Source organism: Pogonomyrmex barbatus, unplaced genomic scaffold (genome assembly GCF_055798465.1).
Source record: "Pogonomyrmex barbatus isolate J1 unplaced genomic scaffold, ASM5579846v1 scaffold68, whole genome shotgun sequence".
Lineage (NCBI taxonomy): Eukaryota > Metazoa > Arthropoda > Insecta > Hymenoptera > Formicidae > Pogonomyrmex > Pogonomyrmex barbatus.
Window position 1 is genome coordinate 1 of NW_028297169.1, and position 18,958 is coordinate 18,958.

At 31.4% G+C, this 18,958-nt stretch overlaps 2 protein-coding genes, 1 long non-coding RNA gene and 1 pseudogene across 7 annotated transcripts; 3 read left to right on the top strand and 1 right to left on the bottom strand.

Moving 5' to 3' along the window:
* Nucleotides 1-1,951: 1,951 nt before the first annotated feature.
* On the top strand, nt 1,952-5,600 carry LOC105429669 (uncharacterized). Of its 5 annotated transcripts, none has more exons than XM_011642807.3 (5): nt 1,952-2,273; nt 3,348-3,503; nt 4,488-4,701; nt 4,959-5,075; nt 5,141-5,600. In XM_011642807.3, exons 2-5 carry the CDS (start codon nt 3,369-3,371, stop codon nt 5,338-5,340), a joined length of 666 nt encoding a protein of 221 aa, XP_011641109.1. In that variant the 5' UTR covers nt 1,952-2,273; nt 3,348-3,368; the 3' UTR covers nt 5,341-5,600. The 5 variants fall into 5 exon arrangements, with proteins under 5 accessions (XP_011641109.1, XP_011641108.1, XP_011641110.1 ...); XM_011642806.3 differs by having other exon boundaries at nt 1,965-2,273; nt 3,353-3,524; XM_011642808.3 differs by having other exon boundaries at nt 1,968-2,273; nt 3,348-3,524; nt 4,995-5,075.
* A 2,279-nt stretch (nt 5,601-7,879) lies between these two features.
* LOC148935000 (uncharacterized) lies at nt 7,880-13,152 on the top strand (annotated as a pseudogene).
* A 284-nt stretch (nt 13,153-13,436) lies between these two features.
* LOC105429670 (uncharacterized) lies at nt 13,437-15,449 on the top strand. Its single transcript, XR_968129.3, has 2 exons — nt 13,437-14,894; nt 15,096-15,449. It is a non-coding gene; the product is annotated as an uncharacterized LOC105429670 (long non-coding RNA).
* LOC148935001 (maestro heat-like repeat-containing protein family member 1) lies at nt 15,426-18,952 on the bottom strand. The gene is made up of 6 exons (XM_089082930.1): nt 18,815-18,952; nt 18,346-18,723; nt 17,948-18,271; nt 16,314-16,664; nt 16,062-16,222; nt 15,426-15,979 (listed from the first exon to the last, which is right to left on the bottom strand). The coding sequence occupies exons 1-6, from the start codon at nt 18,929-18,931 to the stop codon at nt 15,790-15,792; spliced, it is 1,521 nt and encodes a 506-aa protein (XP_088939056.1). The 5' UTR covers nt 18,932-18,952; the 3' UTR covers nt 15,426-15,789.
* Nucleotides 18,953-18,958: the final 6 nt, after the last annotated feature.

The window sequence follows — 18,958 nt, forward strand, 5'->3', positions numbered from 1 at the left end:
ATATATAAAAGAAGGGATCCCAAATAAGAAGGGAAGGTGTGCGTCACCCGGGGGGGGGCCCGACGACGAACCAGTCGTGAAAACTCATAATTATTCTACGAAAAAATACCACCTCAGCCAGGAATCGAATCTCCAGGATCTCCTGCTTACCCGGCAAACATCTTATCCTTTCGACTACCGAGGCATGTGATGATATTTATCGCAAATAATGTGTTTAGAATAACACGTCAACAATACAATGATACACATATATACGTATATTACAATATACATACTACATATATACATGTATTCTCTCGAATCCCCACGACCGGTACTCCAGAGAGATGATATCCTATTCTCTCGATGGATGCAGGTCGGACTGTAGCGACGACACCCTCCAACGTCATTGACAAATATAAATAATCTTTCTGGAGCGACAGGAGAGATTGCATCAAATATGGTTCAAACTCCCGATAATATATATACCACATTGTGCAAAAATTGCTTTTTTCTGGATATCTTCTCGAGTGAAGAGAACGATTAAAATGGCTTTACGTCGGACCATCCAACGATATATCCGATAACAGGTTAAATTCACGTATTCCATAATAAACCGTTCCGTTAAATGTTTTGCTACGAAGAACCCGGCCATGAAAAAACGGAACGGAATCATTCTGATTGATTAGCTTCCACCATGTTTCTTTTCCGTTCCGCTATTTCCTTGTCCATGGGGACGCACCCTAAGAATGCATTCCTTTATTCACTCCGAGTGCTCATGCTATGACGTAATGGAAGTGTACTGTGACTATTGTTCTGTTTTAGTTTCGTGCACTTTTTAACTACTTCAAGATTATAAAGTAGAACGCAGTTGCAGTATATATTTTCTGAAGCTCCAACTGAATGAAATAATGAATGGCATATCTAATATTTAAAAAAATATGATTTTATTTTATTGTCTATATTAAATATAATATATATAAAAAATAATTAATAATAAAAAATAAATAATAAAAAACTAATAATAATAAATAATTTCATAATATTATATAATATCATAATAATTTCAGGTAAATGTTTACTTTAGGTCTCCTATCTCCGATTTTAATAAAAATAGGCTTATTTGACGCGTTTTTGCACAAAACAAAAGAATCTGGCAGAAAAAAAGCTATGGAAGCAGCCATCTTTGTGCTTTGACCTTTGTGCTTTACCTCGCTGGTTGCAGTAACCGCAACAGGAAGTACGTCAAAATCAATGACGTCATAGAATTCAAGACAATACTTTTGTAGTGCACTGCTCTCTATATCAACGCTATTCGTAATACTTATATTATAGTACTCGGAGTGAATAAAGGAACACATCCTAAATTTGATCCGTACCAAAATGGAATCGAATTGAAGACTTCGGTGGAAACTACACCACTGTGATTAATTGTGTTTCCTAGTTGGAAAGCTCCCACAATAAGAGCCGCAGCACACACTTCTACATAACGCATAAGAAAATGAACTAATCATAGTCCTCCATTTCTACTTCCCAATGGAAATGAAAAATTCTGATTGGTTTATTTTTTTATGCGTTAAGGCTATATCAGACTAGGGGTGACATCCGTTTGACCACGTTCCAATTGATCCCTAGCCATTCACAGCGCTTGAACAGTGGAAAAATTCTAAACGCTGGCCCCTGTGAGTGGCTAGTGGGAATGTCGTCAAACGGGTGTCACCCGGCAACCGCTAGCTGAGAGTGACACCCATTTGACCACGTCCCAATTGACCACTGATGTAGTCAAACGGGTGTCATCCGCGGTTGCCCGACTACGATTGCCGGTTGACGACATGTTCTACTATTATCAATCACATTGACCGTATCAAGACCTGCTACATTGTGATTGGTTGAAATAGAATCGTCAACCGGCAATCGTAGCCGCGCAACCGCTAGTCTAATATGGTCATGTATTATGCATTAAGGCCATTGCACGTGAAAAAATATTAGTGGTAATCGTAAGGTCATAAGCGAATTGATCAACTACAATCAATTATTTTTAGATTGTAAGGAGAATAATTGATTCTGATTGGTCAATTTGCTTATGATTTTACGATTACGTTTAAAATTTTTTCACATGTAATGGCCTTTATGCAGAAATGTGTGCTCCTGCCCTAACACTTCCATCTGGAAGGGGCAAAAAAAATATTTAATGCCTTGTATCTCGTTTCGTGAAGCAAAACGACGCTTTCTTTGCTCATATCTTTGTTTTCACTCAAAAACATTGATTGAGTATATTTTTATCAAAATCCAAGGTAAACGAATTAAAGTAAACATTTACTCGATTGAATATATTTTTATTGAATCCGAAGTGAGCAGGTTAAAGTAAATATTACCCCAGATAAATATTTACCCCAGATTATTTCATTTCTTGCAAAAACGCGTTGAATAGGCCTAATTACATCGAAATTTGATGTGAAGAAGGTAAACTTAATATTTACTGACAACCGTGTTGCAATACATACTAGCTAGCAAAGTGCAATAGAAATATAATATTGATATAATATAATATTAATGTATCTTGTATGTAAAACAGTCGATTCTCATTAATTTTGTAGTATTAATAATGAATATGTCAATAATTGAATTTTAATTTTACTTTTTATGATAAATATAAATCTTTGAATGCAATATAAAAAAGAAATAATATTTTGAATTTTATTTTATATTTTTTTGCCAAGCGAAAATGCTTAATTTAAATTTTAAACAGAGATTCAGTTATTTTATCTTTAATTGAGACATTAAATTTTTAATTTGTTGGACTAAAGCAAAAGCAAAATCCAGAATAATTTGTACTATGTTTGATAAGATAAGTGCAAATTAAAATATCTGTCACTTTTGCTTTGATATAACAAAGTTTAAATTTCAAATCTTGGTTAAACTCAAAATAATATTGATACAATCAAGCCTTAAGGTAGTAGAATTAGTTAAAGAAATAAATTATTTTTTAGTCAATATAAAGAGAACTTTTTTAGAAGATAATTTAATTTGTATTATCCTTAATATCTTAAATATGTATTTTTTTAGTAGTATAATCTATGTTTCTTGAACTAGAACTAAATATTTTTATAATCATGATATCTTTTTATATAAATATACGAAAAAGTTCAGAAATAAAGTAGGAGTACAAGTTTTTATATCAAAATTGTTGAAAATATAATTTTATTCTTGACAGTATCTGGAATATAAACAAAATTTATGCAAATATATTAAATATTATTAAATATTGAAATTATTAATATATAAAAATAAAATCTTAAATATATTAAATGTTAAATGTGTTAATAAAAAAGATGAACAAATAATTATTGAATCTTTTTTTTTCCAAGCAAAGTATACTTCTAACTACTATGGCAGAAGTAGCTGGATGTGGTGAATTACAGCAACTAGTTCAAGAGGAAGAATGTGAGGAGCCACTTAGTCATGGAGGAGAAGCTACTCCTCCATCGACTCCAGCAAGATTACAACGTCCAAACAAAACTGAAGTACATAACTCCAATATATCAGTACGATATCTTATTTATAATTATTTAAAATAATTATCATACGTAATCTGTTGCAGCGCGCGCGCGCGCGCGCGCGTGCGCGTGCGCGTGCGTGTGCGTGTGCGTGCGTGTGTGTGTGTGTGTGTGTGTGTGTGTGTGTGTGTGTGTGTGTGTGTGTGTGTGTGTGTGTGTGTGTGTGTGTGTGTGTGTGTGTGTGTGTACACATATAGAGTCTCAGACCTTTGAAATATCACAATACAAAACATTTTTCTCAAAAATGTTTTGTATAAAAGATATAGGATTTTAAGAAACATATTAGTCAGCAAGAGACATATTAGTCAAGTGTAGCAAAGTTAGTGAATTTTTAAGATTACGTAAAAATCACTTTAACATTTTTAAATGGAAATGGAAAAACACAAATTGCTTTAAAAAAAAATATGTAGCTCCATTGCAAATTACATACATGCTCTTTTTAAAAACAACTTGTGTCTTCTTTACACTAGTTGATTTATCCCATTATTTTGTGCATCAAAGTATTAAGGTAAGATTATTGAAAATTGAATATTATACAAGATATTTTGCATTTTATATCAAAATACTATAACATTCATGTCTCGTAACTCGTAACAGAAAATTTTCTTGAATGAAAAAATATTTAATTACAGTGTTTTGAAAAGCTTTCGAAATAAACTATATGAATATGCAAAAATGAGAATTTTTATTTAAAAATTTCGAAGTGATTTTTATGTATTTTAACAACGCTATTCAAGGTCATTAACCTTGTTCCTATAATTTTTGTATGAAACATTTTTCTCAAAAATGTTTTGTTATCGAGATATTTCAGGAGTTCAGGACTTTTCCCCATTCTGTATATAATAGTTCCAATATTTAACAGTATTATATCGGTGATATGATGATAATAATATAATTATTATTTTATGATATAATAATATAATATTATTTTCTCAAGTGATATTCTTGTAGCAACAAGTATTGTGGGAAAGTAACATGCAAATATCACCAATTATTAGTAAAGGAAGTTCCGGACAAGGAACGAGTCAAGGCTCCATGATTTCCAGTCGAGCTGTTAACGCTTTAAATTATACTAGCAATACATCTCGATTAACATATCTTAATGAAAAGGAGAAACAGAGACCTAATCGACCAGATCTTCCAAGAATTGTGAGACAGCAGAAAGGTAGTTGAAATTCTAGAAATATGGAAAATATATCTTATATAAATATAATTTTTTATCTTTTTAATTCCTTTAATTCTTCAATTTCACTTTATTTACTTTTTATTTCATAAATAACTCATATATGTGTTTATTTTTAAATTATTTATAATTTTAATGATTTTTGTTGTGTATGAGAGAGAGAGAGATTGTAAGCCTTACATATTTAAGTTTTTTTAAGTTTACACATTCTGATTTTGTTTTGGTATTATCATACAAAGCTATGGTGCCATGCAAACACCATTGCTTTCTGTCAGAGGTTCCCGATGTTCGTCATATGGAACAAGCTCTCCTGCAGTTGTTGGAAGACTTTCATAGCGGCAATTTACGAGCGTTTGGTTTGTATATGTCCTTGCCTTGTATAAATAGTGAAATATTTAAGAAGACCGAGGATTATTTGTAGGAAAAGACTGTAGCATGGAGCAGATGACGGAGATACGAGAGCAACAAGAACGTTTGGCCAGACTACATTTCGAGCTGGGGCAACGACAAGAAGTGGGTAGCGAACAGTCAGGTCTTCGACAATCGAGTGCAAATATGCGACATTTGCTTCATCGTCTCCAACAGTTAAGCATTTGTATAGAAAAGTTGCATAGCAAATGATTATCTTGCACCTACTGTAATATGTTAAATTTTTGATTTAGGAAATGTTATATTATTAGATATAATTTTTATAAAAATGCATTTTTTGCTAAATATATGTAATATAAATATAATATGTGTATAATACAAGATGTATAATATTATATGTGATCTAGGAAAGAATCGTAATTATAATTTTGAATACAATTGTATGAATATATTTGAAGAGAAAGCGTGATTAACATAAAATTATTAAAAAATATATTAAAAATTTGAAAGATTTTTTCATATAGTTGTATTTCTAGTTAATAATTGCTATATTATTCTATATTAATTATTCTTATTAAAACTGAAAGTACGTATGGTCAATTCCATTTTCTTTACAACACAAAAACAAATTACAATTACTATTTTCATGTAGACTACACTTTAAAATCGATGTTTCAAGAATTACTATCTATTTGAAATCTTTTATATGCAACCCAAAATATTATTAATTTATATCAAAAACCAATTTTACATAAATGTCACAGCATTAAATTTCTTAGATTAATTTTATGATTAATTAGCAATTTTAAAAGTTTAATTTTTGCAGATGTCTTAATTTTTCTATGTATCTGATTTTTAGTAGATTTCTAGAGATTTGCTTTTACGAGAAGAATGAAATTGGCAATTATTTTTAAATTGCTATACACAATTACACTCGCAATATTACTTTAGGACACTGACTTATGCTAACATCCACATTTAGTGTTGTGCGAGAGTCGAAAAATATAATCGATACCAATATAAAAAAAACTAAGAAAAGATGTTTTTTTAAAGCAAATATCTAGAACACATAGGATTACCATATTAAAATTTTCAAAACTAGGACTTACAAGCCAAAAACCCCGGACATTTCGGTTGCAACCCGGACAAAAATGCGGTTAAATTAATAAAATTGATCAGAACAGTAAATGAATCATTATTTCACATCTAATTGTTTATTAGCATTCAGAGCAAAGAGAAATTTGAACTGAATACTAAATAAATACAGACTATTTTGATTTTAAAATAAAAAATTTTATTATAGGTTTAGTTTAAGTTTTATTAAGTAAAATTAAAAAATTTTAACTCTTTTACGTGATATCTGTGCTATTTGGTAATGCAGAGTAATGCGAGAGGAATCAAAACAAAATATTTAGAAAATTTCTTAAAACCTCGGACGCTTATAATTAAATCCCGGACGCTTTCAAAAAATCCCCCCGGACGTTCCCGGACGCTCTAAAAAAGAGGACAGTGTCTGGGAAAAAAAGAACGGATGGCAACCCTAAGAGTACATAATCAAGTAATGATTGTTAACAAAATTAACTCTCTTTAATTAATTTATTTTATAAATATGCATAAATATCTCTCCTCCGATTTTCCTGTAATTTTGTATTTGTGTTATGTTGTTGTATTGTGTTAAATTTGAGTACTTTCACACATGGAATATCTTCTAAGAAGTTATCTAGTTACTAAGTAGTTATCAAGTTCGTTTTTTTTTTAATTTCAAAATTTGTTGATATTTGAACTTCAATCCACATAAAAAGAAAAAAGTATAAATTTTTAATCGCAAATTGTTTTCCGTTATAATTTAAATTATATAAGAAAATAATTAGTATTTTTAATTAAAGCGGAAGATATGATAAATGTGCAATTTGATACGCGAGACACTACGTGTCTCCTAATCATGGCATCGATCACGTAAGTTTTCCCCTAGAACGAATCAGTGAGAAATGACGAGTCTCGTGTGGATTTCATCATTTTGTGATCACGTAATTTTAATTCTGTGAAAAGCGTGAGATATATAGCGTAAAATTTTTCACCATTTTCTTAGAACCTCTTTCACCAATCTTCGGTTAAGCTAACCGCTTAACTCGATCATCATGATTGCCAATAACTGAGAAGTAAACTATTTATTATAGATAAGTATTAAAATTTTTATTTAAGCAAATGATTGTTTAATAATTTTTATTTACATTAATTATCGAATATTATTTACAATTTCATCTACCTACTAAAATACCTACAACATAAAAAAATATTAGATTAAAAAATACTACTTTCTGAGTATTGAATTACAGTTGGCACTCCTGCGGGTTAACCGTCGGTTAACTTAACCAAAGATTGGTGAAAGAGGCCTTTAATTTTTATGGCATATTAATTGGTAAAATGGCCGCAGTTTTTTGGACTTTAAATCTAGCAATTTTAGCAAGAAGATTTTAATTTCAATTTTTAATGACTATATATTCCATTGTAGATAAATATTCAAATTTTTTACGAAGATAAATTGGTATATAATAGTATATATAACACATTATTATCAAGATGTAAACTAAGAAGATGTAATATTTAAAAAATAGATATAAATAAATCAGAAAGGAAACAAAAAACTGTAATTACATTTTTTATTATTTATTAAACTTGCCATAAATAAACGTCATTTAGTCAACTATAACATTTTGAGAAAATTTATTTAATATCACATTTAAAATAGTTATCATTTCCGTCATTTATATTCTTTTTATCACTCCATTACCTGAATTGTGATTTGTAGTTTCTATGATTAAAGAATATTTTTTTCCTGCAAAATTTGATATGTAGACTCGGAGTCCTTTTCGGGCCGTTGAGTAGTTCGGACGTCCTTTGTCCCCACATAAATTTTTGTATTGCGTTATCACGCTTTTTCTTTGATTTTTGCTCACGCATTTGTCGTCGTTCTCTCAATTATATTTTTGAATTAAATCGTGGCCTATATGGTGCCGTATGGCAGCCAAATATAAGATATAAGGAATAAGAAGAAGAAAATGTGTAAATTCCTTCGTTAGATTCAGACTCATTTAACGACTTATACTCTTCGATGAATTGTAGCTCATCACTTTGAACGTCTTCAAGCGGGCTTAGCTCTCAAAGCTTATCTCTTATGCTCCTGTTTGTTTGAAATACAGACACTGAAATAGAGAAATTTTTTAAATGAAAGTATATATATTTCAAATAAATTAATAAATTGTTGCAACTTACAATTATTAGTAATTGTCTTCCTTATTGCTGATGATGTATTTATCTTTTTTGCACGGATAGAAATATTTATTCCTAAGTTCGTATCTCTTTATTTTGCTAAATATTAAGGTTTTTCATATTTACAGTCGTGAAGTTGCCAGTGTAATTTTTGGAATATTTTGATGTGAATAAGTCACTTTCTAGTTATGTCACTAATAATTTCTTTCGCTGCGTGATCACAGTGAAAATGACAAACGGTGAAACTATAGGTTTGTAACAACCGCTGTTCGTTTTGCCAGTGCAGTTACATTTCTGGTAACACTTTTTGTACTTGGTCTTGAGAATGTAAGAATTAGACGACCGTAAGCGGTCATGAAAGAGATTCGGAATATAAACACTAACAGAGAGGAGCCGTCGTGGTCGTGCAGACTAAGTGTCGGATTGGTAGACGAGGGATCCCGAGTTCAAATCCAGTCGGTCTCCGTTAATTTTTTCCGAATCTAATAGATATCTTTCAATCTCAGAAGTGGGATTCAGCCTATGTTACCTCAGAGAAGATTCAGCCTATGTTACCTGACAAGTCGATCGTTCAGGAGTGAACGGAAAAAGTCGGGGGTAGTACTCCAAAGTCGTGTCGGTCGTTCAAGAGAAATGAACGGGAAAAAAAGTCGCGGAGTAGTACTCCAAAGGAGTCGTGTCGGTCGTTCAAGAAAGTGATCGAAAGTCGGGAGCAGAAGCTCCAAGTTTCGGATAAAAATCCGATAGAGGAAGACTCGGTACATTCGGGACGAATGTAATACCAGAATGGCCGAACTGTAAGAATTAGACGACCGTAAGCGGTCATGAAAGAGATTCGGAATATAAACACTAACAGAGAGGAGCCGTCGTGGTCGTGCAGACTAAGTGTCGGATTGGTAGACGAGGGATCCCGAGTTCAAATCCAGTCGGTCTCCGTTAATTTTTTCCGAATCTAATAGATATCTTTCAAGAAAAAGTAAAAAGTGGCTGAAGACTAAAAAGAGCAACGCGCGCCAATTTGCGCTCGAGTACACGTGCCTCGCACTGCCATCGAATCGCGGCGGCAGATTCGAAGTCAGGAAGTCAATTAGCGCTTGACAGCAGCTATTGTCTTCTTGACTTATAAACAATAACAATTATTTAATTTAATGAAAATTATAATTCTAGATTGTTCTTTTCCTGACGCAAGTTCCGGAGTCGTTGCGAAAGGAACAATCTAGAACTTTTGTATAAAAAGAGTGTCGAGACAGCCTGCAGCGTCTGTCTGAGCTTATCAACAAAGCAGAATCAGTACCGACGTAATCAAAATTCGTAGAGTTGCTTGCTCTCAAAGGTATTAAATTGCTCAAAGATAATAAAATGTTTTACGAGGTTGCTTGCCTCGTAAAGAATTATCGTTGCTTGCGCAAAATTGTTCGTCGCGATCGCTTCGCGTTTGCAAATTTAAATAGTATAATTAGTTCGATCCGTGTATATTACGTTTTTTTCTTGTGAACCGTATTAAATGTATAATAAATTATTGACTTGCGTGCAATTCAGTGAGTGTTTCTTTCGTGCGAATTTTTTACTCCATCGCGAAATCCAAACTAGTTGTTTAACGAACAAGTGTATACACATTCTTTTATACATAACTTTTTATAACATTTGTTTTTAAAATTATTTATAAAAATTATATTTATAAAAATCATATTTATAAAAAAGTAAAATGGCAGCAGATATTGTGCAATTACGTGGCTTTTTACAGCTGGACACTTTTGGAAAAATAAAAGTAGATTCAAATGAATGTGTAAATTACATAATTGAAGGTATTACAAGTATTAGGTGTACAAAAAAGTTCTGAGCTTTAGATTTCATACAACCGAAATAACAATTTAAATTTTATATATCTTCTCGCCCTTTTGCGGTTTTAAAGCGTTGACATTTGGCCTTCTAAAATGCCATATGGTTTGATGCACATAACTTCAAAAATCAGTAGTTCACGATGATTCACGGCAATAACAAAAGAGCATATTCGATTTTCCATCCACTTCGCGTTTCATCTGAAAAAAAATGCTGCTGAAGCCACTGCAATGATTTGTGCTGCATATGGAGAGAACGCTGTAAGTCATACTACATGTAAAAGATGGTATCAAAAATTTCGCCAAGAAGATTTCAATTTTGAAGATGAACCGTGTGCTGGACGCCCTCAAAAGATTGAAACGGACGAATTGCAAGCACTGCTGGATATAAACTCTGCGCAAACTGAAAAGAAGCTTGCAGAACAGCTTGGCGTTACGCAGCAAACCATTTCCGTACGTTTACATACGATGGGAAAGGTTCAGAAGGAAGACAGATGGGTTCCGCATGAATTGTCCGAAGACAACAAAAATCGTCGGCGTGACATTGCACTCACTTTGCTTTTAAAGTTCCGGAAAAAAGATTTTCTGCACAAAATCATTACAGGCGATGAAAAGTGGATTCTTTATGATAACCCTAAACGTAGAAAATCATGGGTTGACCCTGATCAATTTTCGACGCCAAAGCCCAATATTTATGCCAAGAAGGTTTTGCTCTGTATCTGGTGAAATTGGAAAGATGTGTTGTATTACGAGTTGTTACAATCGGGTGAAACAATCACGGCAGACCGCTACCAACAACAATTAACCAATTTGAGCGATGCATTAGAAGAAAAGAGGCCATTTACTGGCCAAGGACGTCGTAAAGTGATCTTGCTTCATGACAATGCTCGATTACATGTTGCGAAAGCGACTCAGGACCACGCTCTTTGCGTTAGGCTGGGAACTTCTTCCGCACGCGGCGTATAGCCCAGACATGGCACCTTCCGATTATTATCTATTCCGGTCGCTGCAACATCATTTGGCTGATACACATTTTGTGAGATTTGAAGAGATACGAAAATGCATTGATGACTTTATCACTTCGAAGCCGGTGAGCTTCTATCGTCAAGGAATTCGCAAGCTACCCGAAAGATGGCAAAAGGTCGTTGATGCAAACGGGGAATATTTCGCTGATTAATATTTTTTTTGTTTGTTTTTGAAAAATTGAATTTTACAAAAAAAAACTCAGAACTTTTTTGTACACCTAATATTTTTAACAAATTATTTATATAACTGTGCTATATAATGATGTACAGAATATCAAATTTAATTCAGGTCTCTTCTGTTTTTATATATTTTTAAAATTTAAAAATTATTTAAAACAAGTTATTTTGTATGGCTAGTTATAAATAAAACATCTTATATAAATTGATATCCTTAAATTATGATCCATATTTTCTCAGAGCATGCTAGAAATGTTAGCGCACTTTTTCATCGTTCTATCTTTATCGTTCAATAGACTTAAAACAAGAATAAAATGACAAAAAAAAGCGCGCTAACATTTTTATAAGCGAGTAAATATATCTTTTTTTACTTAAATTACATTTTTTACTTAAATGGAAAACAGTTAAAATTTCCGAAGAGAGATATAAATTTTTCTTCGGATACTTTAATCTTTAATCTTGATGGAAGTCAAATTTGTGTAGACCTTTCTAAAACAAGAAAAGAAATATATAATAATACACAAAATTAAAATGATGAAAATATTCAAAATGATGAAAATGATCATAATGATCAAAATTATCAAAATGATGAGAATGATCAGAATAATTAAAATAAAATTGCTATAAATACAACTTTATCGTGGTTTTGGAACGATGCATCAAAACTGTTGTTTAGACACTTATAAATCTAAGAAAAATCTTGTAAATACAAGGAAAATAAAAACTTATAAAATTTTATGGAAACAAATTGCACAAGAAATGGGTCATAGTAATTAATAATGGGTCATAGTAATTACCCTGTAACCCCACTATAAGTGGAAAATAAAATTAAGTCGTTGGAACGTTTATATAAAAATATGATTAGTAATAATAAAATGACCGACAGAGCAAGAAAGACTTGTAAATATGAAGCGTAAGTACTTATAAAAATAAATAATATTATATATTATAAAAGAATAAATTTATGTATAATACTACGAATGATACTAATATTCTCTTTAATTACAGTAAATTAACAGATTTATTAGGAGAAAAACATAGCATTCAATCACTTGCTGTATGAGGAAGAAACGGTTTAGTACTTAGAGGATAATTGGATTTCAATAAAGAAAATAATGCTGCTAAATATAATATAGAATATATAAACTGTATATATATATATATATATATATATTATATAGAATATAAACTGTATATATATATATATATATATATAATAAATATATATATATATATATATTTATATATTTATAATATATATATATATATTTATATATTTATAATATATATATATTTATAATATATATATATTTATAATTTATATATATAGAGTTAAATTTAATTATGATACTGTCATTTTTTATATAAAATAAATAACATAATTGACAATGAAGACTTTGGAAACAATCCTGGTCCATCAAATATTCTTGCGCCTGTTGAAAATGTACAAACTGTAAAAACAAATAAACTACAAATTAATAAAAATAGAATGTGACAAAATACAACGAGTTCATATATAAATAAATGTCAAGCTGTTTTAGATACATATATTTCTGAAAGAAGTAATGAAAGCATACGAATGTAGATTCTAGAAGAATTTAAAAATATTAAGAAAATTCAAGAAGATTTTGTCCACTCTGTAAGAAAAATGAGCCATATCAAATACTAAAAGAGATGAGAACATTAAAATTCTTAGAGAAATTGCAAAAAGTATCGAACAAATTGCTACATTTTCATACAGTACAGATGTTTAATTTATACATATATATTTATTATTAATTAATTTGATATAATGATTTAATTAATCATTAGTATAATTTAAGTTAATTAATTAACTTATTCTGATTTGATCTTTATTCATTTTGCCGAAAAGCTCTGATTATTCTGATTATTTACTGTGTGTGTATTTCTTCCGCAAAAATTAGATTTAGCGTAATAATAGTGTAAACGGCATAAAATAACTAGGCGGAATTTGATGTTCAAGTGAAACGATGTGATTGGTCGGCGCAAGTTACGCTTACGCAAGTTATGCCGCATGTGACGGCACCCTTATTTTTGTCCGCGTCTTATCATTTGTTTGCGTTACGTCTGTCTAGTCTCGTCTGCGTACGTCAGTTTCATCGCGTCTCTGCGTGCGGTAGCTGCCTGTGCGTGCGTTGCTTGCGCTCCGTTTCTTCTCGCGAGCGATTATCTCAACGCAATTCTGTATCCTTCAGCGTTTCTAATCTTGAACGTTTCCCTTCGCGTTCGCGGCGCCCTTGCTGGCATTGTATGCTCCGCAAGAAAATATTTGTCACGCTCTTCGTGTTCGCAGTCTCTTTGTTGGCATTAGTGTCGGTCCACAATAAGTATTTAATCTTTAAACCGTAAGAAATTGATCAATCATAATCGATTATTCTTTTCATATTCGATTATAATTGGTCAATTTCTTACTTCTTAAAGCTTAAATCATCTATTGTGGACCGATACTTATACATATGTATCTGATTGCTCTTTGGCTTTGTGATATTAGCTGTAAGCCGTTATAAACATCGCATTATACACATTCCGCGTTTTTTGTTTGTTAACTCTTGCAACTTTGAAATATTCTGGAATTTCTAACCATTATCAGTCTTGAAATAAACATGACCGAGTCAGAACTCGGCGAGTTGTTGCTGGCGACGGTCGAATCTAAAAATTGTGATGAAATGTAGTCTGATTCCTTCCGGGAGCGTCCCATTTGACCACATTGCAATTTGACACAGCCACTTACAGCGACCGATGCCTGGAGATTTTCTACTGGACCAACCAATCAATTTATTAAATAATTTTATTTTAAATTGGCCAATTGGATGCCACCTCTCTGACTACAGCGAGCAGCCGCCTCAGTGTCGATCCACAATAGGTAATTTAAGCTTTAAGATGTAAGAAATTGATCAATTATAATCGAATATGAAAAGAATAATCGACTATGATTGGTTAATTTCTTATGGCTTAAAGATTAAATACTTATTGTGGACCGACACTCAGTGTCGATATTTAATCTTTAAGCCGTAAGAAATTGACCAATCATAGTCGAATATTTTTTTTATATTCGATTATAATTGATCAATTTCTTACTTCTTAAAGCTTAAATCACTTATTGTGGACCGACACTCATAGTCTCTGCAGATTGGCAATCTCATTCTATACTATAGAACCGGCAACAATATCTTTCTCTACACACTCAATGTGCACTCAATCGAATTCGCTATAAGTTTAAATAATGTACAAGATAGAAATGAGAAATAACTGATGATCAATTTTATATATAAAAAAAGAATCAAGTATCAAAGGAAGTTTAGAACAACTTCGAAGTATAACGTTTTTGCTTATCTAAGAAACGTAGAAGATCAAGAAAAACTCGTATTAATTTACTATAACTATTCAAACTAAAATTTTTTATAAGTTTTTTAACAATTAAAAAGATAAATGTAAATTATAGTTAACTTATCAACAAGCAATATTTTGTTTGCCAGTAAGTTTTTAAGAAATTATTAGAAAAGGAATAGTATGTAGTCATTTTCCTCCGTGGATAACTCCTATAACAAAAAAAAATAAAATTCAAAAGAAAAGAGTACATATGTAAAAAAGAAACGTATTTATATAGTTCTCTGTAACACATTGCTTCTTTAACAGAGAAAATTGCTTTATAATTTTATTGTAAATGTAATTTTAGAGCGAGTGTGGCATAGTAGACGGCGTACTGATCCTAGGTTCAATTCCCGGCAGAGCCAAAATATTTACTTTCCTTTTGGAAGGCAATGACAAACCATCGAGAATAACTTTGCCGTCTCTCTATCAAAAATTTGCTGTTCGGAACCGGCGTTAAACTGTAGGTCCCATATACCTGTATAATCATCGTGCGTATCACAGATATGCGAGAAAAAGAGATCACCACGCTCAGACACGAGCAATAGGACTGGGGATGAGGAAAGTAATTTTTACAATCAGAAATATATGTATGCAGAAATGTCAGAGAAAAAGAATAAAAAAAGAAATTGACCAATAAAAATAAATTAAGTATTATTTATGACAAGTTGTCTTCATTATATATAGAATATGGATCATATATTACATGTAGATGTCAATAGAAAAGAAATCTATCAATTAACTGATTAAAAGTATTAGCATTTCAACTTACATATATATCTTCTTATGTTTTTCTTTTTTATAAACCAGAATTTTTATTTATATTCTATAATAAATGAATCAACAATTATATTAAAACAATTTTTTAACAAATAAAATGATGTGCCCTATAAATAAGTTAATTCTCATAAATCTATTTTATAATATCACATAAAAACGCAGTTCTAAGGTTTCGAAATTTTGAAGTAAAATTTCTCTAATCTACCGAAATGTTATTTATGCTAAAGAGTAAAGCAGAATGAAAGAGCTTGCGAAGCGCGTATTCTTACAATACTTTCCCTATCACGTAAGAGTTGTAATAGTCTTTGTATATCCTCGGGTCTTGGGGAATCGAATAATCCTAAAAGCAATGCAGATGTGGCTCTGATGTGATAATTCTCTGATCTAGAATAACCACGAACCACAGCATTCCTGGTGAAGAAATAATAAAGCTTACACGCCTATTTTATATTTTAAATACGTTATTAAAAATATTTCACTATTATATATCTACCTTAGTTCCTCTGCTCTCTGTGGGAATTCTTCTTTCAAACAATTTATCAAGTCCTTAGAAAAATCCTCGAAATTGAATTTTGCTTGTGGTCCCAAATTAATGTGTATTATACGAGATAATTTTTCATTATGCACGATACTTGTAATTTTACATAAGGTTTCCTGCGCAGTTTGTTGCATAAACAGGATAAGTAGACAATTGAATATATAATTTAGTAGTGCATTACTTTAAAGTGATGTGATATACACATACCTTAACTACTGTTATATTCGAATCTTCCAGTCTTATTATCAGAGACGGCAAACAACCCAGAAGATGATCGATCAGATCATTATCCGGGGATTTAACCGATTTCTGCCAATTGGTAGCTATTGCACCTAAAGCACTTATTGCGGCAAGTTTCATTTCCCAATTTTCTTTTTCAATGAATGGTTTCAAAGCCAACACCACTCGTGGATTGATAGGCTTCCTGTAGTGAACTGAAAATAACACTGAGAGTCCGCGTAACGACTCGAGTACTACTTCAGTGCCACCTTCTCCACCGGCAGTCTCTTCCAGTCCATCGAGTAAGGCATCCATGCAACTGTCGAAATATTCATCAACCTAAAAGACAACAATCACTATATAAAAAGTACATGTTGAAAAAAGATAACAAATGAAAATGATTCAAGACTCTACAGATAAAATCGGTAATAATAATGCTAATAAGAGCCAATACTAGGTATATATAGTGTATAGTGTATGATTCAAACGTCCGGAAATAATTATCTTCGAAATTATTATTAAATTATCTTATAGAAAAATGTTTCAGATTTATCTTATAGAGATGTTTGCAAAATATGCAATGTTCAAAAAATTACATTAGATGACAATATCTGTGTGACTTTAAATAATCATAGAATTACTTCTCAAAATTACATTAAAAATTTTAAATCGATACCTCAATTTTTATTAAAAATTTTGATGCTGATATTGAAATCTTTCCAAAACACGTAATCAAATTTAGATTTTTAATTTAAAAGTTAAAAGTATTTAAAGTTGAACTGCGTCAGTTTCAACATTATTCTATAGACATTGTGGAAAGATTGCTTGGTCAAACTTCATCCATTATTTGATCCTAAAAGGATTGATTATATCTATGTTTGTGTACGTATGTATACATGTGTGTGTGTGTGTGTGTGTGTTGGAATAATTGTAATAATAAAAAAATTTTTTAACATTTTTCTAATCTCTAAAAAACATATAAACAAAAGCAGAATTTGAAAATGATGCGAAATTACTCGGCCTCTTTATCTTGATTTATTTAATAGCTTTAAGAATACATAATGCTTCTTTCCTTTTAAATGATTTGTTCCTGCAATTGCGATTTGTTATTTATATTTCTCTGACATTTGATATTGTTTTCTCAAATTTTTTTATTGTGTTGAAAGTATGTTATAAGATTTCAGTCATCTGATACAAAAATTATAAATCTTAATCATTTTATTACATAACAATTCATAATTTTGCATACATTGTATAGTATATTTATTTTTATTTATCTTATTACTGTTTGACTTTACATAATAAATTCAGATAACTTGTATATATTTGATACTTATCACTGTTCACTTTTATCACTCACTTTTGATATACTTTACACCGTTTTATCATTAGGGCTCGATTTACAGACCATTGATATTTATTCTATTTTAATTTATTGTATTCTTTAACTTTTAGTATTAATCTTATTTTATACTGAATAGGATTCAAATAGAGATCAAAACATGTATGTTATTCATTGCTACTTAACTATGTACAGTTTACATATGTATATTTAGTGTATTAGTGTATTATAAGCTCTTGTTAGCATTATTATAATTATTGATTGAGAAATGATACTTTACCTGTTTTGGATCCAAGTAAGCTATCCTGGCAAGCCCGATGGTAGCAAGCTTTCGTACCAAGGACGACGAGTCGGCTTTAGCGTCATGCAAAGTATTAATTATAGCATCAAGCCATATAGCTTCACAATTCCGTTCCATTTTTCCGATCAATTCCGAGTAGAACGTGGCGGCGACCGCGCGCTGTATCGCTATCGTGCTGGTCATTAGTTTGCTAAGGGATTGCGCCATGTTCGACAGAATCTCATTTCTAGTTAATATACATTTCATCAATATTCGTACGGTCGATATCAGACTTTCTTCAGCTTGCGTTTCAGAAGTAAATGCCTAAATATAGCTTCATTGAATCAATATTGAATCAATATCAAAATTGTAAATTTATAAAACATTTTAATACGTACGATTTCCAACGGCAAATTGGGTACAGTATTTGGTTGGATGATTGTCAATACGTTGGTTAATATAGAATATACTTCTGCGTGTGGATTCATCTTTTGCGCCGCCCGATTCGGTACATATCCATACTTTGTATTTATCAATGATGCAGGAGCATCAGCGTATAACCAACCCGAGAGATATTTGAGAAGAACAGATAATAATCCTGGTAACTGTTTATTAATCAAGCTTTCTACATGTGGTGATTCAAGAAGATGCTTTAAACCCACGATAGACGCTAAAGATAAGAGAGACGCGGTATTATTCCGTCCAGAATGCACGGACGTAGTAACCTCAATGAATAAATTGTTGGATTCGAGTTTTATCAGCAACATCTCCAAAGCCTGAATAGAATTATAATTGTATACGTCTTATATACTTATAACACATAACGTAAACCGTTATATATGTTATATAAAAAAATTGAAAATTTACACGAAGTCCAAGAAAATCATCATTGCCAATTTCTTTCCAACACATTGCAGTTCCCGGATCCAAGGGTAATGGTTGAGACAAAAGATGTTCAATTACTTCTTCCGGATGGTGCTTCATCAATGATACTACAGCCGTTGATGCAAT